The 25,380-nt window shown below is 48.1% G+C and overlaps 2 protein-coding genes across 15 annotated transcripts in view; both read left to right on the top strand.

Moving 5' to 3' along the window:
* Positions 1–23,534, top strand: part of HOXA3 (homeobox A3) — a 45,479-nt gene extending 21,945 nt beyond the window's left edge. For 2 of the 14 annotated variants that reach the window (XM_038127480.1, XM_038127482.1), the window contains exons 3-6: positions 4,401–4,586; positions 8,306–8,387; positions 19,707–20,295; positions 21,679–23,534. In XM_038127480.1, coding sequence (XP_037983408.1) covers positions 19,824–20,295; positions 21,679–22,448 — 1,242 coding nt within the window. In that variant the 5' untranslated portion in view covers positions 4,401–4,586; positions 8,306–8,387; positions 19,707–19,823 and the 3' untranslated portion in view covers positions 22,449–23,534. The other 12 variants (XM_038127491.1, XM_038127486.1, XM_038127485.1 and 9 more) reach the window with 12 other exon arrangements.
* On the top strand, positions 382–2,934 carry HOXA4 (homeobox A4). The gene is made up of 2 exons (XM_038127496.1): positions 382–1,046; positions 1,646–2,934. Exons 1-2 carry the CDS (start codon positions 458–460, stop codon positions 1,972–1,974), a joined length of 918 nt encoding a protein of 305 aa, XP_037983424.1. The 5' UTR covers positions 382–457; the 3' UTR covers positions 1,975–2,934.
* Positions 23,535–25,380: the final 1,846 nt, after the last annotated feature.

Below are 25,380 nucleotides of genomic sequence, written 5' to 3'. Positions count from 1 at the left end.
GCGGACGCGGGGCGCTCCCTCGCCAGGCAGCCGCCGCCCGTGGGGGAGGCGCGGTCCCCGCGAAGGGTCCGCGGGCGCGGAGCTGCCCTGCGGCCGCTCGTCCCTCTTCCATTTCCTGATCCGGGGTCCGCGGCCCCGCGCGGTAATTGGCGCTGGCGGTCAGGTGGTGGCGGGGCGGCGGGGGGTGCGGGTGTGTGTGTGCGCGGGTGTGTGTTTGTGTGTGTTGTAGGCGCTCCAGGGGTGGGAAGAGAGGAAGGGAGGGGAGTGCAGCGGGAAGGGGGGGGGGGGGGGGGGGGGAAGGGCTGGAGGCCCAAACTTTGGCAGCGGCAGCACTTGACAGCAGCGGGAGGGGGAGAGGGAGGGAAGGGAGGGAAGGGGGGGGGAAGGGGAGGGGCCTCGCCGAGCCCAGAAAAACGACAACGCGAGAAAAATTAGTATTTTTGCACTTCACAAATTAATGACCATGAGTTCGTTTTTGATAAACTCCAACTACATCGAGCCCAAATTCCCTCCCTGCGAGGAATACACGCAGCACAGCGGCAGCGCCGGCAGCTCCGCCAGCTACCACCCGCACCACTCGCACCCGCACGCCCCGCCGCCACCGCCGCCGCCGCCGCCGCACCTGCACGCCGCGCACCCGGGCCCGGCGCTGCCCGAGTACTTCCCGCGGCCGCGCCGGGAACCGGGCTACCAGGCTCCCGCGGCGCCGCCGGGGCCGCCGGGGCCGCCTCCCGAGGCGCTCTACCCCGCGCAGGCACCCTCCTACCCCCAGGCGCCCTACAGCTACAGCAGCGCCGGCAGCGCCGCCCCGGGCCCCGAGCAGCCGCCCCCGGGCGCCTCGCCGCCGCCGCCCGCCAAGGGCCACCCCGGCCCGCCCCAGCCCCTGCTCCCAGGCCATGCCCTGCAGCGCCGCTGCGAAGCAGCCCCCGCCGCCGGGGCCGGCACCGGGCCCGCCTGCCCGCTGCTGCCCGACAAGAGCCTGCCCGGGTTGAAGGGGAAGGAGCCGGTGGTCTACCCCTGGATGAAGAAGATCCATGTGAGCACGGGTGAGTTGCCCTTGCCAGGGGGAGGTGGGGATGCGCCTGCAGAGGAGGGAAGGGGGGAGGGTGCTCCCGGGACCGGGATGGGTCGTGGCGTGTGTGGCTTTTTTTTTTTTCCCCTCCTTCTCCCTCCGCGTTTCCTAATAGTAAAGGGAAAAAAAAAAAGAAAAGAAAAAAAAAAAAAGAAAAAGAAAAAGAAAAAGGAAAAGGAAAAAAATCAAGGAAAAAAAAAGAAAAAAAAAAGAGAAAAAAAAAAAAGAAAAAAAGTGAGAAACCTTTTGTATCCGGGGTCCTTTATCAAAAGATTTACGAGACGCCAAACTGTTAGGGCAGTAATTATAGCCCCCATAAATTTAATTGCCCTGCAGTGGCTCTGGGCCATGTGTCTTTGAAGCTTTTCTTCTAACCCAAATGCCCATCACCATTTTTTATTGCTCCTCGATTGTCCCCACTGTCGATAGGCTGGGAAACAATTTTTCTTGCCGTTTATGTATCTTATGTGAACCCGGTGTCAAGTTATTATATAATGATTATGTTCCATCCCTTCCCCTCTCCTTCTTTCCTCTCCGCGTGTGTATGTGTGTGCCTGCGTGTGCACGTTTCAGTCAATCCCAATTACAACGGAGGGGAGCCCAAGAGGTCTCGCACTGCCTACACCAGACAGCAGGTCCTGGAGCTGGAGAAGGAGTTTCACTTCAACCGCTACCTGACCAGAAGGCGACGCATCGAGATCGCGCACACCCTCTGCCTCTCCGAGCGCCAGGTCAAAATCTGGTTCCAGAACAGGCGCATGAAGTGGAAGAAAGACCATAAACTGCCTAACACAAAGATGCGCTCCTCAAACCAGTCCACACTGAGCCAGCAGTCCAAAGCACAGACACAGGGCCACCCCCATCCGCTCGATGGGGCTACACCCAACGCAGCTGCGCTATAAACACGGCTTTTGGTTTGAGTCTTTTTGGTCTTCTTTTGTTTGGTTGGCTTTTTTTTTTCTTTTTTTTTTTTTTTTTTTTGTCGTTGTTGTTGTTGTTGGTTTTTTTAATATATATATATATATATATATATATATACCTATCTATTGGGGTTTTCAAGCTGCCTCGAAGTGGAGGCTGGCCTTTTGGACCAAACTGTGTAAAACAAAACAGGAGCAGAAAAGGAAGACGAGACGTGTCCAAGAACGGGCACATGTTTAAACCAAAACCCGGACGATTGTCTACATTGTATATAGATAATGGTTCCATGCCCATCATTTTTTTCTATTTATGGAAACACTCTCTTGTCCTCGGTGTAAGAGAGGGATGGATGCTGTCATGGACGAATTCTCTGTACCTAAGACGGACTCTTTTTTTTTTTTTTTTTTTTTTTTTTTTTTTTTTTTTTTTTAGGGAATACGTTAAAAATAAAAAAAAAACATTTAAAACAAAGCAAAGAACTCGTGAGACACTTGTGTAAGGCATTGACTTGAATAGCGCTGTTTTGTGGTGTGTTCACGGATTTCTCTGTGCGTGCTCGTGTGTGTGATGGTGCACAGGCACGTATACACACACAGACCAACATGGGAGAACGAACACGTCCACAAGAGGTTAAAGACTTATGAAAAAGTCCCCTTACGCTGTCTAAAGGAAAATGTTTTATGTATCAAAGGTAACTTAACTGGTTTTAAGTGTAGCCCCCTCAGTAGCTGTGATCTATTAGTTTTTCTCCACATTCCCTATTGCATTTATTTAAAGAAATATTGCTATAAAGGCTGTTGCTGTCTTCATATTTGGCACCGTCTAAATAGTTTGGGTCCATGTACAATTTGTGGATTTTTGGTGTAATGTATAACAGTGCCAAATGCTAGTAATAAAGATTATTCTGTACAAAAGAATTAAACGCTTGAAACACAAGTCCACTACGTGCTGTTTCATCCACCTTGTGCTTGGCTGGTGTTGGCATCAGGAATGGAAAACAACAGTTTAATGCATTGTTTTGACTTGGATTCATCTTGTCAATAAGGTAATGGTTATTTTAAACGTGGTGAAAAACCTCCTGGCTCCTACTTGCCTGGCTGGGAAAAATTGAGTTGCAGGACAAGGAAAGGTCTTGCTTCATTGTGTAGGTGAGTGGTGCTCTCTTTAGCTGACTTAGACAGAATAAGTCTGACTCCACTGCTGGCCGTGCGACTGTTTTCAGCTGCCTGACAAGAGAAACTGTGCTTCTTCTGGGAACCAATAAGCTCCCATGCCGTGATAACACTTTAAATCTTTAGCCAGTCGTGGTTTATTCATTCATTTTCGCCTGATTATGATTTCTTAGCTGGCTAGCACTCTTTAAGGGGAATACATGAACAGTAACCTAAAATTTCTTTTTAAGCGCCTTTTCTGTTTCTATTTCCTTTTTTTGTTTTGTTTTGTTTTTGTTTTAAGATTATTTCAAAAATGTGTTGTGAAAGCCTTGGTAGACACATGAATTTGGACACAGCTCATTAGGCTTTTTTTGACCGAGATAGTCACAACTACTGTGGCAAAATGGGATTTAGCTGGTTCCAGCTCAGGCTGTGCATCTTCCTGCTTACAGGCAGCTAAGGAGTTCAGGCAAAGCAGAGGTGCTAACGGAGAGCCCTGCTTGGGGCTTTCCCAACACGGTGTAGCACTGAGCTGGGTAGGAAAAGTCTTGGAAAGGAGCTCAAGTGCTGCTAAATCTTCCAGAGAAGACCTGAAGGCCAATAGTTATTTATTTACTCACCCAAATACATACAAGATGGATTATTGGAATCAGTGCTTGTCTTCACCTAAGTGGGGCCACCAGGACCAGGGGGCATCATCATCCCTGGCTGAGGTAGCACGAGGCTCCAAAGGCTGTGCCAGCATCCCTGCCTAGCCATGGAATATGTACCATCCCAGAGGAAAATGTAACGTGCCACTGGCAGAATGTTCAGCATCAGGAAGGTGGCAGCTGTAAACACCCTCAGCAAACACGGCTGTCCCCATACCTGACCAAGGAGCAGGCCTGAAAAGCACACTTCTGCTCACACATTACTGTCTACTAAATCCTGAGTCGCCAGTTGTGTCCTTATAAAGGGAAAAAAAAAAAATATAGCTCTGTGTCAGGTAACTGCTATCCACAAATGTGTAACTCTTCATTTGGTTTATTGCTTGAGAATCTCTTAATGCGTTCAGAGCCAAAATTAGCACAACTGAGCAAAATTCCAGCTGAAACGTATTAACTGGCAGTGCAGGATTTCTTTAGTGCGCAGCCTATGCGTATAAACCTGGTTTGCTCCCATTGTAAAGAGAAATGAAATCACGCTGCAAATAGCAATTTTAGCGAGAATCATTAATCACCTCCTACAATAAATACTTCTTTGTAATTCAACAGCGGTTCTGAAAGGCATTCTCTTGGAAAAGTCTGTGAAGACGCAAAGGATTTTCCTGGGGGAAAAAAAAAAGTGGTCATGTGTAAAGGCACAGCATCTTGTCTGTCTCCTAAAAAAATGTACATTCTCTTGCTGGAGATTGAACTGCGGACTACAAAATACTCCATGGCCGATTATCATCGTTTAAGGTAAATTCTCCTTCCTTCTCTTCCCCTTCTGCCTGTGTTGGGAGCAGAATGCTGTTCCCGGGCTGGGAGCCCTCTGCTCTCCCCGTCCAATCCCTCCCGTCTTTACAATAACCTCAAAAATTACATCGTCCTGTTTAAATTCTCGCATTGTGCTCCCTTTGCTAAGGCAACCAGGAGTTCACCGAGAGGACAAATTTTCTATCCCATTAATTGTTTTTTTTAGAGGAGCAGACTGACCCTTCAAACCCTTGACCTTTAAAGACAGTATTCTTTTTAATCCGGCACTTGGACCTAAATGTCTTTCCCCCCTCCCTCTCTCTCGCTCTCCCGGTGTCTCTCACACACGGATTTATCTGCTCTGGCCACAAAGGCAAGCACAGCTCAAAACGCTGGAAGTGGAAGTGTGTCAATATTTCAAAGAAAGACCAAATCACCTCGGAGTCAATTTGCTGTCAGCAGGGAACGCCACTCGGTTAACCCCGGCACCCACCTCCCCTCCACCCACTAAGAAAAATACTCCTCTTCCGAGATCCCAATCCTCGTTTCTCCTGCAAGCTCTTGCTATACCTGGTGTTTCATTACAGGAGGAGCTGAACTGTGACAAGCGCCTTGTGGTATTTAATAACCAGGGCCATCCTGCATGGGGCGATTACGCAATGCTAGGATTTTTTTTCTTTTTTTTTTTTAATTTTTAAATCTTTGTTTCCCCAGGGCGCTTGCGGTCCCAGGTCCTCTTGTCCTGTGTTTGTAAACGAGGACAAGGGGTGGGGGGAGCCCTCACACAGGCGGAGATCCTGAGAGGCTCGCAGTGAAACTCCAGCTCTCCGGTCCCCCCCGCCACGCTCGGGGCCGCATTCGGGCAGCCGGGGCTGGCCCGCCGCTCCCGCACCTCCTCCGGAGCCGGGCGGGCGGCGCGGCCGCGGGACCCGCACGTCACGTCCCCAGGAGGCGGAGGCTCCGGCCGCGTCCGCAGCCTCACGGCCCGGCCGGGCCGCGGCGGGGTGGGACCCCGGGGTGTCGCTCCAGGGCTGTCCCCTCCTGCGCGGGCGCCCAAGCCCGGCCCACGCGGGTCCCGGCGGGGTCGGGGCTCCCCGCGTGGGCAGGGGAAGCTCCGCGGCCGCCTCCCTCCGGCCCCGGGCAGCCCTGCTGGCTCCGCCCGGGCCCGCGGACAGGCAGCACTCACCCTGGAAGACGGCCCGTGCGCTGCCGCCCCGATGCTCTCCTGTCCCCCTGCCAGCAGCGCAGAGCCCCCTCCCCGCTGCAGACAATGACGATTGGGGTTCAACTGATTCATTTAGAGTGGGGGGGGGGGGAGAAGCTGTAAAGCTGCCCCGGCTCGCTGTGCAGAACGGGACAAACCCTTGTTAATAATGCCCCAGAGCTCTCCCGGGAAACTGAGGAGCTGTCAAAGGCAGTAGAGATTAGGGGACCCAAGTACGAGCATCCCTGCGCTCGCAGATAAAGGTGTTGCGTCTGTTCTGGGGGAGATATTGAAATTTTAATCTTTAGGGTCACGTGACTCATTAAATAATTAATGCAGATAGTCAGGAATGGATCTGTGGCCGTCAGTCCTCACTAGGAGTGATTCTCTCAGAAGTGAAACTCAACTCCTTGTTACTGGAGTTTGTTTTTCTTTCTTTCCTTTTTTTTTTTTTTTCCCTTTAAAAAAATCTACCTGATTTATCTTGAAAGATTCTAAACTTCTAAAGCAAGCAATAGGGTCTGTGTTGGTAAGTAGGTAGTGTGTATTTCTAGTTTGATGACTTTAATTGTTTGTGCTTGCTTTGTCTGCTGAGCATTTGCTTAACAAGTTTAATATTTAGAAATGTTAAATCTTTGTTTTAGCTGCCTTGTGGTCACATTATGGCTTTTGGTGATTAAGTGTTACGGAGGCAAACACACTTGATAATGTTCTAATTCACACTGTGGAAGGCTGGGTGCCACAGTGCAGGAGGACCTGCTTTGTTCAATTTTCCTGGCGTTAATAAATCACCGTCTCTTAATACATGGCCAAAAAAGCAATGGAAAGGCAGTGAGCATTGTAAAGGAAAAGTCATGGGCGAATTTCTCTATGACTCATTAGTCTGAACGATTTATGTACGAACTTTGAGTGCCGCAATGAATATTAGAGCTTGGGATAACAACAAATTTAAAAAAAAAAAAAAAAAAAAAAAAAAAAAAAAAAAAAAAAGTCGTAGTTTTTGTAAAGTGCTCTATTGCTACTTAGCAACTCTTTCAAGAAACAGCATATTTTAAAGGACCGTGGCAGTGTAAAATATGGTAGCGTGACCTAATAGCTCCAAAATAAATAACAGAAAGTCGCTGGCACCATTTTCAGATACACGCTCCATATTTAACACGAGTGGGACAACCCAGTCACGACACGCTTGATCGATGATTATTGCTGTTTGTAACATGATTATTGATTAGGGATCAAAACGGCTAAGGTACGACTTTGAGCCTAAAATGCCGGGGGGGTTCCCCCTGTGCTGAATCCGAGTGGAAGGAAAGGTAGAGCACAGGATAACCCCAGCAAGCAGCGCCCGGACTCTGTGATTGCAGTTCGAACTTTCCATTTTCTTTTGTGTTTGCCAGTAGATTTTAACAGTCAGCGCTCGCAAATTTATGAGACAGCAATAAACAGTTTAGTAGGCTATTATTGCATGATTTTATGTAGACTGGAGTTCAACACCAAATTTAAAATTATTAGCGTAATTATGGAACTACTAAATTACCAAAGCAAAGTATCTGCTCGAAAAGTTGTCCCAAGACAGACTTAATATTTCCAGGGCTCAGACAACACCCTTCAGCAAGAACGGTGTTATTTAATTATTAGCATTTACATTTACTGACGATTGTAAGATGCGTTAGATGGGTTTTTTTAGCAAGACGGAATACAGATGTAAAATATTAATTCACATGTAAAAGTGATTCAGTAAGTGGCATGCAAATAACCTGACTATTGTCTTTTTGGACCAGCAACACTGTTTATTTTAGGGGGGAAAAAAGCAGCCCAGTTTTTTCCCCTCCGTCAATGGCTTTCATGGATGTCAGCTTTTTCGTTGTTGGCTTTTTTTTTTTTTTTTTTTTTTTTTTTTTTTTTTTTTTTTTTTTTTAATATGTGTGTGTATGTGTTGTGTTGGTGGATTTTTTTTTTTTTTTTTTTAACATTTGGGCCCGATCCCGCTTCGCTGAGGTCAATTGTTAGTCTCTTAGTGAGCTTGTGGTGGCAGGATTGGGCCCCGGCTAACCGTTTGAATAAAAGCCCAACCACAATACGCCCCGCATTTAAACTGGAATCCTTTCCGAGTTTTATTCAGCAGAGATGAACACCACGACTTGTGTTTAATGTCTGTTCTTGATTAAATGATCCTAAACAAAGGTTTCCCAGAGGAAAATAAAGCAGACATTCATGTAACAAGAGTTAGGAATGACAATATTTCCAAACACTTGGAGACAGAAGGCATAGCTGTCTACAGGGAAAAAAAATAAGGAAAAAAAACCCAACCAAAACAACCGCACGCTTTTATTTCTCAGCTTCCCGTGCTCTTCTCCCGGGTGGGAATCCACGCTCCTCGCGGGAGCCCGAGCCCGCTCCATCCCCGCCCGCCCCTCTCCGGCTCTCCCAGCGCACCCGGCAAACCATGTATTGCCAATGAAGGAGCAAAATACCTCCCCCTGCACTCCCCGGTAAGGCACTGTTTGTTGCTTGTTTACAGGGAGCCCCGAAACGAAGCCGCTCGGCCGGGGCGGTGGAAGAAGCTGGGAGCGCCTCAGCCCAACCCTGCGCAGCTGGAGGAGGTAAGAGCCGGGCAGCGGCCGCTGCTTTTGCGCCGGTGGCAGCCGAAAGAATGAGATTTGCCTGGTACCTGCATGAAGAACAAGACTGCTGGAATGAGATTTTGTTGTTGTTGCGATAAATATTTAACCTAGCTGGATTTTTTTTTTTTTTTTCTGGATTGGCTCTATTCATCTTCCGTGGGTGGTGAATGCGCGTGTCTGGGCAGACAAAGAAGTGTACGGGACCTGAGTGATCGCCATCCTTATAAAGGCATTGGGGACAGGAAGGATGCAAAGTCATCTGAAGAGCGAAAGAGTTAGAGAATTTCTTTGTCCGTTCTTAGCTCCTTCCGAAATCAAAGGCACCAGGCGAGGGAGAGAGGGTTGGAGCCAGTTCGGTATTGAATGGCTGCTTATCGCGGCTTGTCTGCTCGCCTCCTCTTCGAGGAGTTCCGCAGCCAGTCCTGGAAACGAGAAGTGCATGAGGGGATGTTAGAAAACCTGATTTTTGTCTGCGCGCATACAACAGAATGGTTCGCGAATAAATTTCGGGTATTTGTCCGTCCTGGCCTGCTTTGCGCTGAGTGGAGGTCCGTGTCTGGTGGTTCGGAGTTGCTGAAGTCCTTGATGTGCTTGGTCCTCTGGCAGGAGAAAAGAAATGCTTTCCATAGTGACAATATTTTATTTTTTTTTTATGCCGGCCGTCGAGAGGGGAGGATTACATAGAATTAGCTCAAATTCCTGCTAGATTTACCTGCTCCTTTTTGGATGTTGATGTACAATTAGTGTATTTTACTACCTTTTAAAAGCGGCCATAAATTACAGGACTACAAGGGCTCTTTGTGTTGGCTTAATGAGCTGCTTAAATCTTAACTACAAAAAGGCGCTGCAAATGTCTATTCACGCTTGCGTTCGGAAATTGAAAGCGAAAACACGGTACGAAGGAACCTTCCTCCGGTGGCAAGTACCCACAGCTTTGCGGGCAGAGATATTTGGGATTCCTTAACGGACCCAACACCGGCAGACTCAGCTGACTCTGAGCAGAACTTCTCTCACAAGGGCACAGTCGATAACGCTGCTCTTTTTATCTACTTGGGAATGATCAAAGACCAACTTTATCAGGCTCACGGATGTAGGTAAACAGCTCTGCACCCCAGCAGATTGCAAATCTTTCAAGGTAGCGAGGAAATAAGTACTTATATCGTACGGGTGATTCCCATTTCATCTCCACATGGGAGTGATAGGCACACCTCTTACCGACTGGCATAAAAGTAAACTTGAAGCGCAGTAAAAATTCTAACTCTAATTGTATCGAAGGTAACTTCAGATAGCATTAATGCTAAGATTGGCTACTGATGCCAGAACGGGCACAAAGGGTCTCCCTTAATGAAGGCATGTTATGAACTCAGATCTGTTTGTTGTTACTGAGGCTGGAATTCAAACTCAGCTCCAAGGCATGTGTATAAAGCACAGAAAAATCAGTAGTACACCTACTGATAAGCTCCACATTTTTTTTCTACTAGAAACACTCTTTCGGGTCTCCAAATCATCAAGGTAAACAACGTTGAGTGTCCAGGAACAGGAACAAAGCAAGAAATGGGGTGGCGAGGGAAGTCTAGCGCCTGCGACTCGCAGCATCATTTGAATTTGCATCTGAAACCTCGTAATAGCGCTACTAGGGCAAAGAAAACTTTCTCCAAATTCGGCGGAAGAGAATAATTTTCAGCTGCAATTCAGGACAGCACAAAGTTAGGCAGACTCCCCCATCTGCCTTCCCAAAGCACACTCTGTAGAAGGTATTCACACGTCAAGAAGTTACTTTTCTTAAGAATTAATTAGTTTCCCCACTATATACACCGAGTTAATTGTTAAACAGTAGTTTTAGGATTAACTTGACCATTAATACCAATAAAGATGTTCACAGAAACAAGGTTTTGAAGCCAATAGCCACAGCTAGCGTTAAGGCATTTCAGATGACTTATGATTGTGATTTATTGCTTTTGTAGTTTCTATTTGCTCAGGACTGTAACTTCTAAAGCCATCTTTCTACTTTTGACGCAAAGCAGTCGATAACTTTTTACAACAGCCCCAAGAAAGTCTTGCTTCGCTTTTTTCAACATCTGCTCCATTCCCCATTAATTTCAGTTTCATTGTTGTTGCAGAGGAACTTCTCTGTGTGTTTCGTCCATGGGACGCAAACGCACCAAATTTAAAAGAGCCGTGAACACATCTCAGGCAAATATCGGCCTAGGTTTACAATAAGTATGAGAGCTGTGGAGTTACCAGGCGAGCTGATGGTTACAGACTCGGGCATGTCGAGTGTGCCTAATGCCCCCTCTTTTTTGGGGCATTTGTAGTTTTTATTCCAGTTCCTAGTGAGGGGTAATATATGAATACCCCGGTGCTAGCTTAGTCACTTCCATATGAAAAATTGCAAAGTTTTGTCCCGCTGTAACGTCACGCTGACTTTGCTGCAATGCCACTAATGTACACTGTTAGGAATGGGTTTGCATTCCAGTGGCCCACTTCTACAACTCAGGAGAGAGTATAATAAGGCTTGTCACTAACAAACCTTGCACTAACACTGAAAGCCATCTCTAAAAAGAAATCTCCTTCCATTCTGTCCAATGAAGTGTAGGTGAAACAGGAAGAGGGGATGTGTAGTTAGCCCCTTTGAGCTCATGGGAGATGGTGGAAAGATTTGGGCAAGGGTGTATACATGATGATGCACAATGCTGGAGCCACAGAACTGAACCAGGAGCACGGTAAAAGCGTGAACTATCTGATTTACTTTGACTCCTTCCAGAAAAGTTGTGTGAGTGGAGGGTTTCTTTTGTTTGTTTAGCTTATTGTGTCAATAGCACAAGTTAAACAGTCTTACAGGGAAGATGTGATGGGTTCACACACAGGCGAAGCTGGCTCAGGGGCCACATACAACTTTGTTTTTTTCTTTTTTCTTTAATTTTTTTCCCCTTAGGCAAAAAACTCCCCCTCCCCAATTTTTTTTTTCTTCTTTTTTTCCAACGCTAGAAACCTATAATTTTGTGCATCACTCAAACTAGCTGTATAGGAAATGCGTAAGCACAGGTTTAACAGCAAGGTCCCAAAAGATTTTGCAAAATTCAGAGGCACGCCAGTGAAGGAAGGTGTATTCTTCATAGTGTGTTACGAGGACAAAAATCAACTAGCCTCTTAGAAGAGACTCTTTTTTGCCTTTGTCAGGTAATTATAGGTCTTTTTAGTTTCTACAGGAGCCCTGATGTAGCGTGTGGGAGTTGAGCAAGCCCTGTACAATGGCAGGGTAGAGGGAGCTGGGGGTGGGGGGAAGGCTGGGAATCGTCCCGTTTAGAAGGGGGCTGGAAATATTAGCATTAAGATTTGGGCTTTCTTCGGGGCTTGCAGAGGACATGCGACGTGGAGCAGAGTGCCGGGCCTCGGGAGCGAACGCCGGTTAATTAGGCTAAGTATCAAAGTGCAGCGTTAGAAGAATTCCCCTTACCTTCCAATGGGTTTTGTGTAAAGAAATATTGGTGTGGGAGGAAAGAGAATCAGACCAATCTCCCCCCATAGTCATCTGCATCTCTTAGATTTTTTTTCTCCTCCCTTAAAACTCTTCTTTAACACATTGGGTTAAGGCTTTAAAAAGCGAAGGCTCGCGCTAAGAAACCCTGTTCCTTCAATGATTCCCTATTTCAAATAAAAGGATTTAAGTTGACGTATGACCACGTGAGCACATAATACAGCGCATTATTGTGGCATTTGGAGTGGAGACCCGGTCTGGCTCCGTCTGCGATTACGCTTTTCCAGTTTCTGTTCAGAGCAAGCACTGCTTTCTATTATTTTTTTTTCCTCCTGCCCCCATCACCGTCCCCACAAGAGCTGGCCATTTCGCTGACAGCTTTCGTTCCTTATGGAAAGGTTATTGTCGAGCCGAGAGGACGAAATGCTTCGTTAGAAAGGATGGATTTTATTTTAAGGTATTTCCGTTGATTGTTCATTTATGTGGTGAGTTATTGCTGTTCGAGGCAAAGGTCAGTAGCAGAGGCTGGAGTGAGTGCGTGTGTGTGCGTGCGGGTGTGTGTGCACCCGGAGCCAGGCTGCTTCCCCCTTTGTTTCAATTTGCTGTGGTAAATATTCAACTCTACCCTCGCAGCGAGCAGAGCAGGCAGAGTTTGCTTCTTTATTTATTTTTCTCCATAGAGATCCCACACTGCTGCTGATGGCCAGCTGCCTCCGCTACAGCCCCTCGATTGCCATTTTACCATTATTTATGACCGGCTGGAGATAGGAAGCCTCTTTTATTGTCGTGTTTGAATATTTCCCCCCCCCCCTTAATTTTATTCTATTATTTTATTTGTGCGTTTGTGTGTTTATTTATTTATGTATTTGGGCAAGTCGGAGAAAGCGATGTGGGGGGTGTGTGATGCTCCTCTGTCGGGGTCGTGCTCGAGTGTGCGGCGGCGGTTGTTGTTTTATGGGTGTTTGTTCGGCCGCTGCCGCTCCGTAAATCGATGACTGCGCGATCGTGCTGCCATTTTATTTATGATGCTTTAGTGGTACTTTGTTTATTGTGCGAGGAGCGCTGCATGAGTGCTCAGCTCTATGGTAAAGCTTCCCCTTCCCAAATGAGCCAAGGCGCTCCTCTTTATTTCTCCGCGGTGAGGAGGAGCTGAACCAAGAGCTAGCCACGGCTTCTAACAATAAATCAGCCTTGAAAATGTGGGGGTTTATTCTGCCTCTCTGAATGGGGATCTGGAAAGAGAGAATTAAAAGGAGAGGAGTGGAAAGTATCTTCTAGAAGAACATATACTAGCTCTAAATTAACATCCATGCCGTCGCATACATAAATATAGATACAACCATATATATAAATATGTAAGTATTGGTGTATACTTATCAATGTGAATGCATAGATATAAATGCGCTTTAAATGACAAAGAGGAAAGATTACTTGGCTATCCAAAGAGGGCAAAATGCGAAATGAAACCCTGTTTCCCCGGTCTGCCCCGGCTTTGGGAAAGGTTGGAGCCCTGGGACTCGCTTTCCTCCAGTTCGTTCCATGCCTCTCGCTTATTCCAGTCGAGCCATTTTGTGTCCAGTTACGCGCTGTTTGTAATTGCTCATCTTCTAAGGGGTCAGAAAGAGAGGGAGAGAGGGAGAAAAGTGAACGATGATAAAAACTCCGCTGAGAGCGCCAAGAAAAAAAAAAAGGTTATTTCCACTCGGAGCTATTCGCGGCCATTCTGCAGAGACCTTCAGGGTGATGTTTGGGATGGTCTTACGTTTCCCTGCTCTTTAAAGCGGCTCTCGAAGCAGAACTGACCCAAATAAATTTTATTTCCCCTTCTCGCCACATCGTGCGATGTCTCTGTCTTCAGCAAGGGAAGGAGAGCTCTCTTGCTCCCATCTGTGTGTCTAAAAGCCAACTTCGGCGTTGCCGTATTTTGAAATGGGCCAAAATGTGCCTCAAAAATAAAATCCAAGCTTTAATCGCAGCTAAATTACTTGGCAGCCTTTCCTCTGATTTATGACCCAGTTTGGATGCATATTGACCCAGTTAAAACACTCATAAATAATACAGTGCTGCTCTAGAGTAAAAGAAAGCAAGTAGAGTTCTGGAGGAAAGGGGGATTTCGGAGAGTTGTGTAAATAACTTCAGTCTGTTGAGCAAATAGCAAAGAGTGCGTTGCCTCTCTAGTGTTAGAAAATATAAACAACAATTTAGATTGACCACGGCTTGCTTCGATTGTCCAGTCCTTCTCTAATTCAGCTGATATCCCCTTCTAACTCTCTAACGACTTGGACAAGCACCACTTCCAGGACTGGCCCCCTTCTCCCTCAACTCCCTGCCTTGCTATTTCATCTCTGAGAGATCCCCCAGAAGCAGCCCTGAATTATGGTGCTGCCTGCTTCCATTTCGGGGCATCCAAGGACAAGGCGCTTTACAGGCATTATTTTATTCGGAAAATAGTAATTCGGGGGAGGTGGGGGGAGGGAGGGGAGGGAGTGCCACAGAGTGGGACTCTACGGGGAGAAAAGGCAGGTCATTTCTGACTCAGAAATCAGCCCCAAACACTGCCCGTCCCCCCCCGAGCTGAGCCCTATCTCTCTCCGTGGAATGGAGCAGAAAGAAAATATTCGGCCTCTGGGAGGGAAAGGCAGATAAAAGCAGCGGGGATCTGTGCGTTGGGACACTTATCCCGACATCATAGGAGACATAAAAAAAAAATAATCATCTTCTCATGTTTAAAATTACCTCTTTGGGGAGAGGGGGGGCGTGGGGAAATAGGACTAATTGGAAAAATCTCATAAAATACTTTTTGCAGGCAGTAAGATGAATGGAAGAAACGCTTCCTTATTCCTATGAACCACTTCGGTTCTCACGATTAAAGTCCTTACATATCCTTCCATTTAAAAAAGAGAAACTCCTCCCGCTTCCCTTTCCCCGTTCTTAAATACAGACATTTAGTCAGAAAATCCCGCTGGAGATGGCTCCCAAGTCGAAACGCGCTCTTAGGAATAGCTCCCCCGGCTTTCGGCGGGGCCCCCCAAACCGGCAGGCTCCCCGGTGTCCGCAGGTTTCGGCAGTCCCCGTCTTTTCTCTCCCTGTCCAAGTCCTCCTCGCCAGTCCGGGGGGCTCCGTCGGGGCGCAGCGCTGCCTCTCAGTATTTGGCCGGGCAAGTGGGCGAATGGCAGATCAGCAGTTTCAGAAGAAAGTGTGGGGTTGATTATTGACTAAAAAGACTTTTTTTTTTTTTTTTTTTTCTTCTTCCAAAGCAACATTCACAGGATTGTTTGAAGCAAAACGCATACGAAGGATTTTTGCCTCTTCTCTCCTCCTACGCTGGCCGCTTCCCCTTTCATGTGGTGCCTTCTCACTTATGCCATAAGGAGCAAGTGTTTTCTGTTTTAGTGCTCTGTTTACAGCTTTGGTGCACGAAGTCATAAATCTTGCATAGCCATAAATGACAAAAACCATTGGTATGCGTAAGAGGCCACCCCAGCCTTATAGTGTTTTTTATTTCTCGCTTCCCCCTCGCTTTGTTTGTGTTTAAAGATGACGCTGGGTTCCCTCGTGCTTTAAACGGACTAGTTATATTTATAATGCCTTAATTAACGAAGTAACGTCAAATTTACACCTAGATTTTATTCGCAGGCTCCGCTTAATGCTCGGAGCCCAGAGCCCCGTTACCGTCTGCCAGGCGGGCAGGATCCGCAACTTAGTTTAAGTTCTCGTTTGCGCGGTCGCTGCCGTATTTCTGGTGCAGGAAACTGGGGGGACACCGCCGTCCCCAAACCCCGTGGCGCTGTGGAAAGAGGCCAGCGCCTCCCTCAGCTGCGCCGCGGAAAGAAGGCGAAGGCGAGCCGTGAGGCGCCGGGCCCGCGTCCACGCGAGGCTCCCACCCACGCGTCCCCACGGGGTGCTGCGGGCACCCCGACCCGTCTGTGCAGCACATGTGCGTGCGTGAGCGCCTCTGTGCCCGTCCCGGGCGCTGGGGAGATTTGAGGGGGGCAGGGGGGTGTCTGTGTGTACATCTGTGTGTGTGTGCGCTCACGCATGCATGAGTTAATAATTAGTAACTCTAATGATTTCCAGCGTGGCTCTGAAAGCATTGCCCAGAGCGGGGATCCTGGTGGGCTTCGGTTGGCTCTCCGGACCCAGCCCCGGCTCTCCGGGCTTTGCTCCCCTCCGCGGGACTCAGCCGGGGCTGTGCGGGGCTCCCGGCCGTGGGGAGCGGCGGAGGGGCTATTCTGCAGCTGCCCCCCAAGCCCACCGGTAAGAGGGACAAACTCAAACCCCCACAGCAGCACCCTGGAGGCTGGTGAGAGCGACCCTTTGTGAGCGCCGTTTGTCTTCATTAGCATAATTTTCCTGGACTTCGGTGACGCCCGGGTGCGGGGGGGCCGCACTCCTTCACTGCCGTGCTCCTGCGCTCCCTCCCCAGCCCCCACCCTGCCCCATGTTTCCCCAGGCGGCCGCCTTTCTTTCTTCCTTCCTTCTTTTTTTTTTTTTTTTTTTAATATATTTTCCTATTTTCCCCGCTCCAACTCCCCCCCCCACCCACCCCACCCCCCTCCTTCCCTCTTTCTCCTTCCCTTCCCAGAGCAGCCCTGGGAAACATCCCCGTCCTCCGTGTCCCGCACAGGGGGAGCACGGTACGCCGAGGACCGGCTCGGGGTAGGGTGCGCAGCTTGAGGCGTCAGGGGAGCGGGGTAGGCGGGTGTGCGGAGCAATCGACCCCATCCCATGCGGGGCAGGACTCGCCCCTCTCGGCCGGGGGGTGCCGGGTGTGCAGATGAGCTGAGCTGAGCCGGTGCCCACCCCGCGGCCACAGGGATCGAGTTGGGGCTGCTCTCTGGGTTGTGTCGCCTCAAAAAAAAAAAAAAAAAAAAAAAAAAAAAAAAAAAGAGAGAGAGGGAGAGAGAGAGAGAGGGAGAGAGAGAGCGAGCATGCTGGCTTCCGCCTCAGTCGTCAGAAGTTAAGGTAAGCAGGCCACAAATACGCTGCTATCAGTCGTGAATGGCGGAGTTTATGTCCCAGTGATTTATGACCGTAGACTTAAATGTCGGTTCAAGAAGAGTTCACAAGCTGGGGCTTCCTTCCAGGCAGTGACTGATACCCTTACACTTCGTGTTCAGGCAGCTCTCTCTCCTCTCTTCCCCCCACCCCCCACCTTCCCTCAACTTTGTCTTTATCTTTCAGGAAATCTTTCAGGGGGGCTGCCTGGTTTTGCGTCCTAGAGTCAGAGTTTGGGGCTCGGTTGGGAGTTACAGGGTAAAGATCTGGTGTGCTTGGGAAGGGGGGAAGCGCAGGGAACGAGAGGGTAGGAGAGAGCTGAAGCGGGGAGTGGGGAAAACCAAGCGGACTTGCCTCCCCAAGCAATTTTCATCTGCTGTTTCTGGGCTGTCTGGGTGGGGGGAGAGAAGTTGGTAAAGTGCAGAGCCGTGTATTGCACAAACCGAGACGGAGCCGATAAAACAAGTATTGGAAAGATTGGGGGCCCATTTGTGTTTGTGAGACCTGCCTTTTTGTCCTCGAAGGGGAGAGGAGAGCCCTTCCCATCCCAGGCACCGGCTGGGGTGGTAAATCCACCTCCTCTCCCCTTTCCCGTTAGGACGCTGCCGGGATCGTTGCCGCTCTTAATCCCGCTATTCCCACTTTCTCCCGGAATGACCGGGCGCTCCTCAGGTTACCCCCGCTTCTCTCTAACTTTGTAGGAAGTGATTAACTTGGCGAACCCAAACTCGGGATCTGATTTTTTTTTTTTTTTTTTTTTTTTTTTTTTTACTTGCTCTTGCTGGCAGACGGCCGAAGCTCCAATAATATTTTGCCTTCCAAGTAAAGTTGCCTATTGTCTGCAGGCCGGCAGCTACGGGAGCAGAGCACCCCGCATCCTCGCTCCGCGCTGCCCGTCCTGCCAGCGCCACAAAACTTCGCAGCGGCCGAAGGAAGGTGAAATATTGGGTGTCGCGGTCATGAAAGGCGGGTGCCTTTGTGAAATCACCGCTGGCTGATTGTTTCCTCCTTCTCCTCTGGTAGTGGTGTCTATAGTCTCTCTTTCAAAGGAATTGAGAAAAATCACACCAGGCCTCGATAGCATAGGCAAGGAGAGGCGAGGAGCTGGAAATTGTGTATGCGCCTCAGATCTCCATTGGCTTATTAGCTTAATAGCATCCAAAGGGCTCGATTAGTGCAATAACAGGGTAACCGCCCTGCTGTAGGTGTGTTACCTTCATTTCGTTACGATCTAACAAAGGGAATACTGTTTTCTAAGAACTTGTGTAACTTGAAAGGCGTAGAATGAGCTCGTTTGGTGCTTGTGTTGTGCAAGGCTTTTCGCCCCTAAGCATTTGTCCTCGTTAGATGTTTTGGGGGGGGAAATATCCAGCTGCTTAAGTACAGGGAAAGTGGTAAAAGGAAAGAGGCCCTTCTGCTCTGAAAAGATGTGGTTATTTGCCAGCAATGGGTTAGGAGGACGGTGAGAAACACACTTCAGTTTCTGAGAACAATGTGAGTGCGTGTGGAAACACCTCCTACATTGGAGGTTATGCACAGGTCTCCTCTCTCATTAATACGGGCGATTCTTTAATTGGTTATTTTCAGGCAGGTGACGAGTAGACTTTAATTTGGGCGGGGGGGAATCCCAGAAAAAAAGGATGATGGGTGAAAAAAAAAAAAAAAAAAAAAAAAAAAAGGTGGGGGGGGAAGGGATTCGCCCCGGCAGGAGAAGCATTCTCTGAGTTTGTGTCCACCCTCTCCCCAGCCAAGTGACCCTCATACATCAAATTACATAGCAGTTTCCAAGACAGAACCTATTATCGCTAAGTTGGAAGGAAAGTTCAAGCCGTGGTCATGGAGATGAACGCTGGTTTTTCAGGTTTCTGGTGTGTTTTTTTCCCCCAATCCATCATGTTTTAACAGGTAGGATCTGGCTGATTCCACGAAAAGTTAGTGTCTTGAAAATAACTGCTGAAAAAAACAAACCAACGACCGCCCCTGCTGGCCTCTCTGGAGGGGCTTTGAGCGGCGCCGGGCGCAGTTGAGGCCCGACCCACTCGCGAGTGGGAGGCAGGCTCGGGGGCTCCGTGGAACGGCCCCGGCCGCGCTCCAGGACCGAGAGGGAGCCGCTGCGGGCGGCAGGCGGGGCTCGCCCGGGCAGAAACCGCTGCTGCCAGGGTGCGTGACCTGGGCGGCTCGGGGTGGTGTGCGGGCACGGAGGGGAGAAGGTGCTGGCTTCGTTTATTTTCCTATCGAGCATTTCATAGACAAGCCAAAATCCATCACTTGGGGTCGGGGTGTTTAAATATCCCTGCCTAGGAAACCTTTCCACCCTGCTCCTGCCCCCTGCCACACGTAGACAGGAACCAGCTCATGTATTTCTTTGAAGTCATACGAATAGTCATAACCAGGAGAGAAATGCTAAAAATAAAACAACGCTGGTTAAAAAGGAGAGTGCTTGATCTTAGAGTTGGACTGAAGTAATAGCCCAGCCCCTTTGCATTACCGATTCCTCGATCACCCTTATCTCAGAGACCAGTATTAAAACAGCCTCTTGGTGATAAACGATCAACCCGCTTGCTCTGTTCCTTAAGAAGAAAGAAATAATAATAAAAAAACAAACCTAGAAAGCCTCTATCCCGGTGCAGCAAAGCACATATTTGTAGCTGCCAGAAAATCCAGGAAGCTTTTATATCGAAATGCTCCACGCCTGAGGCCAAGTCATGCTGCTAAATATTGCTGACCACTTTTTCTTTTATGGCTTTCATGTCACTTAGCTATTGAAAGTAAGATGGATTTGTACCATTTCTTCACCCTGCTCTGCTCTCCCCACACCCCAGGTCTGCCCGGAGAGGCCATTGGAGGAAGAGCGCCACGTGACAGAGGGGTGCCAATGTTATTCTCCAAGGGTGTCAAGACCCTGTCAGTTTGCGAAATAAATATTGGGAAACAACGAAATGCAAAAAGCGACCTACTACGACAGCTCTGCAATCTATGGTGCCTACCCCTACCAAGGAGCAAATGGTTTCACTTATAATGCGAGTCAGCAGCAATATCCTCCATCTTCATCACTTGTGGAAACTGAGTACCACCGCCCTGCGTGCTCCCTCCAGTCCCCTGGCAGCTCTGTGTCCCACCACAAGGCCAATGACATCAGTGAGAGTTGCATGAGGACCCTCCCCAGCCAGACTCTCCAGCCCCCCAGCCTCGCTGACCCACAGGCTCCACCGCAGCCGCCTCCAGCTCAGCAGTCACAACCTCCACCTCCGACCTCCACCTCACCATCTCAAAATGCCAGCAGCAACCCTGCCCCGGCCAACCCCACCAAGAGCCCAGCTCTTAACTCACCCACCGTGTCCAAACAAATATTCCCATGGATGAAAGAGTCTCGGCAAAACACAAAGCAGAAAAACAGCAGTTCCAGTTCAGGTATGAAACATGCTCCCCCTCTCCCTGGGTAATCCTGGGCTGACTGTGCATCTGGTGGGGAGGAGGGCTGTCTTACCCACCTTCACTTCAGAGAGGGGAGGGTGGGGGCTTTTTCACCCTCTGAGTTGACCCCATGAAACTTTTGGAAAAGGCTCGCCATCACTCAGCTTATTCACTGAGGGGAGCTCGGTGAAAAAAACACCCCATACAGAACTTTCCCAGCCTTGCAGAATGGATCTGAACTGACTTTGCTTCCTAGTGGCAGAACCACTTGTGCCCTCCAGCATCTATCACATTTCTTAGGTAATCCCCCCTTCAGTAAATCATGTCAGTGTGGAGCAGCCCAGGCCTTAAGCCAGAGGCTTGTCCCGAGTACTTCGTTGGCATGGTGCTGTTAGATTAATAAGACAGTGACCTATCTCTGCTGAAGTGTAACGGGAATAAAATAGCTCATAATCATGTGCAGGCAGGATCAATGCCCTGCATGCAGTCAGAACCTCTTCCTATTTTAATAAGCTGATTGGCAAAGTTACAAGCCTGGTAAACAAAAATCATTCAGGAGTGCTATAAACTTCAGCCCATAAAACATAATTTGAGGGATGGAAGAGTATATCAACACTTTTATTACTCAAGGAAACCCAAACTGATAACACCAGTGCTAGCTCCAAAGCCCAGAAGTCAGGCTTATTCTGATTTCTTCCTCTTTTTTTGCTTAAATGTGCCTTGGAAATAGAGTCCAAAACTTTAGCAAATGTTTTGCTGGTCTGCTTTTTAAAGCTGTGGCAACACTGCTGTTTTCAACCTTCCATATCATGTATTTATTTAATTAAAAAGCAGCAAGATATAGATATATCTCTCTGCCTATATGCAAACCTAGCTACTGTATGCATGATTAAAAAATCCACTATACTGATAATTCTATATTTATATGTTAAAATTTTGTATTGTAGATATCTAGCTTTCAGGCAATTGTAGCTGTATAATTATAATTATATATATATATGGAGAACAGCTATTTCTTGGAGACTCTGATCCCGCTATGTCAGCAGAGCCACAGGTTCAGTTTCAGCGCTTCTAAACCTCACTATGTTTCCCTGAACCTCCCTAGCTCCTCTTTACCAAGCTCGAGATACATTGGATGCTGCCATTCTTGGGGGAAGCAAGTGTAGTCATACAGTGACACTAATGAGGTCAAGGCACTCTTTCGAATCTTGGAGCTTGGCACAACTGAGCTCAAGCCTTGGGGGAGTACTCATTGCACGCATGGGTATCCATCTTGCCTTTGGGAGATGAAGTGTCCAGGTGCTGGTGTTGTTGGCCATTTTCTCACGTTGCCTGTGTAGGTTTGCCATGCTGATTGTGTTCTTTGTGTGATTTACATAGGTGAGAGTTGTGCTGGTGATAAAAGCCCTCCAGGGCAAGCATCCTCTAAGCGAGCCCGTACAGCTTACACAAGTGCCCAGCTGGTAGAACTGGAAAAGGAGTTCCACTTCAATAGGTACCTTTGCAGGCCACGAAGGGTAGAAATGGCTAATTTGCTCAATCTCACAGAAAGACAGATCAAAATCTGGTTTCAAAACCGCAGAATGAAATACAAAAAGGATCAAAAGGGAAAGGGTATGATGACCTCTTCAGGAGGACAGTCCCCAAGCAGAAGCCCCGTCCCTCCAGCTGCTGGGGGATATCTAAACTCTATGCATTCTTTAGTAAACAGTGTCCCCTACGAACCCCAGTCGCCTCCGCCGTTTAACAAGCCTCATCAAAACACCTATGGCATCCCTGCATCGTATACTGCTCCTCTTAATAATTGCCCACCTCCTCAAAAGAGATACACGGGGACAGCAGCTGTGACACCCGAATATGATACTCATCCTCTTCAAGGCAACGGTTATGGGAATCCACATATACAGGGAAGCCCCGTCTATGTAGGGGGCAACTACGTGGAGACCATGACCAATTCTGGGCCTTCCATCTTTGGTCTAACTCATCTCCCTCATCCTCCCTCTGCCAACATGGACTACAGCGGGGCTGGGCCAATGGCCAACAATCACCACCATGGACCTTGTGATCCACATCCAACATACACAGACCTTACCGCTCACCATCCTTCTCAGGGAAGAATTCAGGAAGCGCCCAAACTCACTCATCTGTAAGAGACGGGAGTCACTAAGAGGAACAGCAAGCCCCCAAGTTTTGGAAAGTACTCATCCCTTCCCTTCTCTCTCCTCCCCCCGACATGTGCCCTCCCCTTCCCTTCTCGTTTCTTTTGTTCGTTTTGGTTTGTTTTGTTTCCTTTCGTAAAAGCGTTTTCTAGTTTATGTGACGTAGCAATATTTGTTGCTTGAATTGCTCTATAGTTTCACTAGTGGATATTTATCTTCTTGAACTGTAGCCTTGTGTCTCACTTTGGGAGTATGCAGAGGCTTTATACTTTACCTTCTACACTTTTATCAAAACAGGGTATATGAACAAATTTTCTATAAAAGGAATTCTTAAATGTGAATTTGTTCGTACATGATTGATCCCACGGGGAAGCAATTTTTTTTATTGCACTTCTTTTAAAGAGCAAGAAAGACATCAAAAGCGCTTGGACAGGGACTTCCTGGACAATTATTGATACGTGTAAGTCTTTCAATGTGTGTATGCTGGTGAACATTCAGATTTATTTATATTTTTTTTTCGCAAACATTGAATAATCTAAGTGTTTAAAATTTTATTTATCCCCATTTGTTCATATTTATATATATATAAAAAAATCTGTACCCTGAATATTCAGGAGGCCATATATTAGATGGCATATCGGCACGTGTTAGAAATATCATTTGAAAGGAAACTATTAACTCCTTTTATTAAAAATAGTGATAATAACGATGATGACGATGCAATAAAACCTGGGAAAAAAGATCGCGGTTTCAATACTTGATGCTTGTAACATCCAGCTAGGCAAAAAGTGTGTGAAGCTGAAAAGGCTAGATTTGTTTTGAAAGTTATACATTCCTTGCTGCTCACGTTCTGGAAAAAAAAAATAAAGTTTTTATTCTGAATAATAAAGAGTTAAGGACATGTTCTTCGCAGCGCAGGGGAATGGAGAGCCCTTCATGACGTGGGGAGCTGGGAAACTCGTCTGTAAATTTACACGAGGGTCTGCTCACCCGAAGGGCCCTGCGATGTTTTTTCAGCATTTCATAGGCAGGGAGAGAGATTTTTCTTTCTCTCTCTCGTTTGTTTGTTTGTTTTTTTTTTTTTTTCCTTTCTTCCAGCAGAGTTTCAGGGCCCGCGGTTGCCGCCTCCTCCCGCACCCGCTGCGCGGTGCCCGGCGGGCGCGGATCGCCCCCTTCCCGCGGGGTCCGGTGGGGGATCGGCCGCGGAGCAGCGCCGGGAGGACAGCCGGCGGTGTGGATGTGGGCGTACAAGCGTGCGTGGGAAGCACAGGCTGCGGTGCTCAGGATGAAGCCCCGCGTGGGTGCGGGCGCGGAGGGGCCTGCTGGTCGCCGGGCTGAGCCGGGCGGTGGAGGCTGCGGAGCCCGGCCAGCCCGGGGAGCAGCGCGGGAGAGCAGGGTCCGGCCGAACCGCGAACGCGCTGGGGCTGGGTGCGCGCACTGCTGCTCCTTCCACTCACTAACCCCGCCGTTTTTCCCTTTTCCTTTCAGAAGTGGATTTCACCTTTTCCTTTCCCTATTTTTTTCCCCGAATTATTATTTTTAAAAAAAATATATTTTTCTGGGGCTGATTTCATTTTTGTTGAGCCGCCTTTCCTCTCATGGCAGCCTGAAGGTGTGGGGGAGGGGAACGTTGTGTTCCGTTTCTTCCCGCGGGGGGGGTGTGGATGTGTGTGCGGGTGTGTGTTTGTGTCGGGGGGCGGGGGGGGGGACACGGTACTGTAGAAGGGCGACGGTCCCGGCCCCAAACGGGCACCCGTAGGGGTCTCCGGTCCGAATCGGCTCGAGGTAGAATGGAGAAACCCGAAAGCTTGTGCTTAAATCCGATTTTTCTTCCTTTCAGGCAAAATGTCCGTAATTTTTAGATTGAAACTTGAAAGATAAATCAAAACGGACCTTAATAGACTAGGTAAAATATACCCTTGCACGTTTATAAAGACATATTCCTATGCTGTGTGGATAATAACGCACGCTGTTCACCATCTGTATCTTTTAGAGCACAGAAAAAAAATGTCGCCATTTTGGTCTCATGCTGAAATATTATTAATCTTTGGGCTTTACCTTGTTCCCAGAACCATCCTTGCCTGATGCTGAAACATTGTCATGCATCCGTGAATCTATATAGAGCTTCTCTGCATAAATAGATAAAGCATGCCCAGTCAAAGAAAAGGATAGCAAAGAGATTTATACCGTGCTGTTTATTGTGTATATAGACATGTAACCGTGGAAGGAAAGGCTACGTAGGCTAATATTTCTCACTGGAATCTGATTATTACACAATACAGACCAGCGACTGATTATCATTTTGGGGGAGAAGGAAGCATGTTTGCAATATTGCAGGACAACGCTCGTTTCAAAGGAGCGCCCGTATAAAATTCCAGCCTCCCCCCACACACCCCCCCCCCCCCCCCCCCCCCCCCCCCCCCCCAGTTCTCGGATCAGTTAGGTTAGATACAACAAAAGGTAACGGTACAGTCACGATACTTACTGCGTGGTTCCTTTAGCACCACGAATTGCATTTAGGAAAACGTTCAAATAGAAGGAAGTTGGCGTTTCACTCCCCTCCCACCCCGAAGAAATAAAAATACAGGCGATTTCACCCCCTTCTTTTCATAAACCGTATTCAATCCTCTCTTCAGAGCCTGTAGGTTGCAAATCAGAATTTGTAGTTTCGCATTTAAGATTCGTCCGATTAAAAGATGCCCCTGGAGGCAGAAGTAATTGATTCTCCCAAGAATTTCGCGTCCTCTCTGCAAAGGTTTTGTTCCAGGTGGTTTTTGTATTAGACTGACCACAAGAAACAAATGTGCAGAATAGAGACACCCACACAGGTTTTACTCACAAAGCCTGGTTAAAGTCCAAACCTCTCTCTTTATTATTTGTCATCCTGCTCTTAATCCAAATATTTTCCAGAGGGGAAAAAAAA

The sequence above is a fragment of the Motacilla alba genome, chromosome 2 (genome assembly GCF_015832195.1).
Source record: "Motacilla alba alba isolate MOTALB_02 chromosome 2, Motacilla_alba_V1.0_pri, whole genome shotgun sequence".
In the NCBI taxonomy this organism is placed as follows: Eukaryota; Metazoa; Chordata; class Aves; order Passeriformes; family Motacillidae; genus Motacilla; species Motacilla alba.
This window is presented reverse-complemented; position numbering and strand designations above follow the sequence as displayed.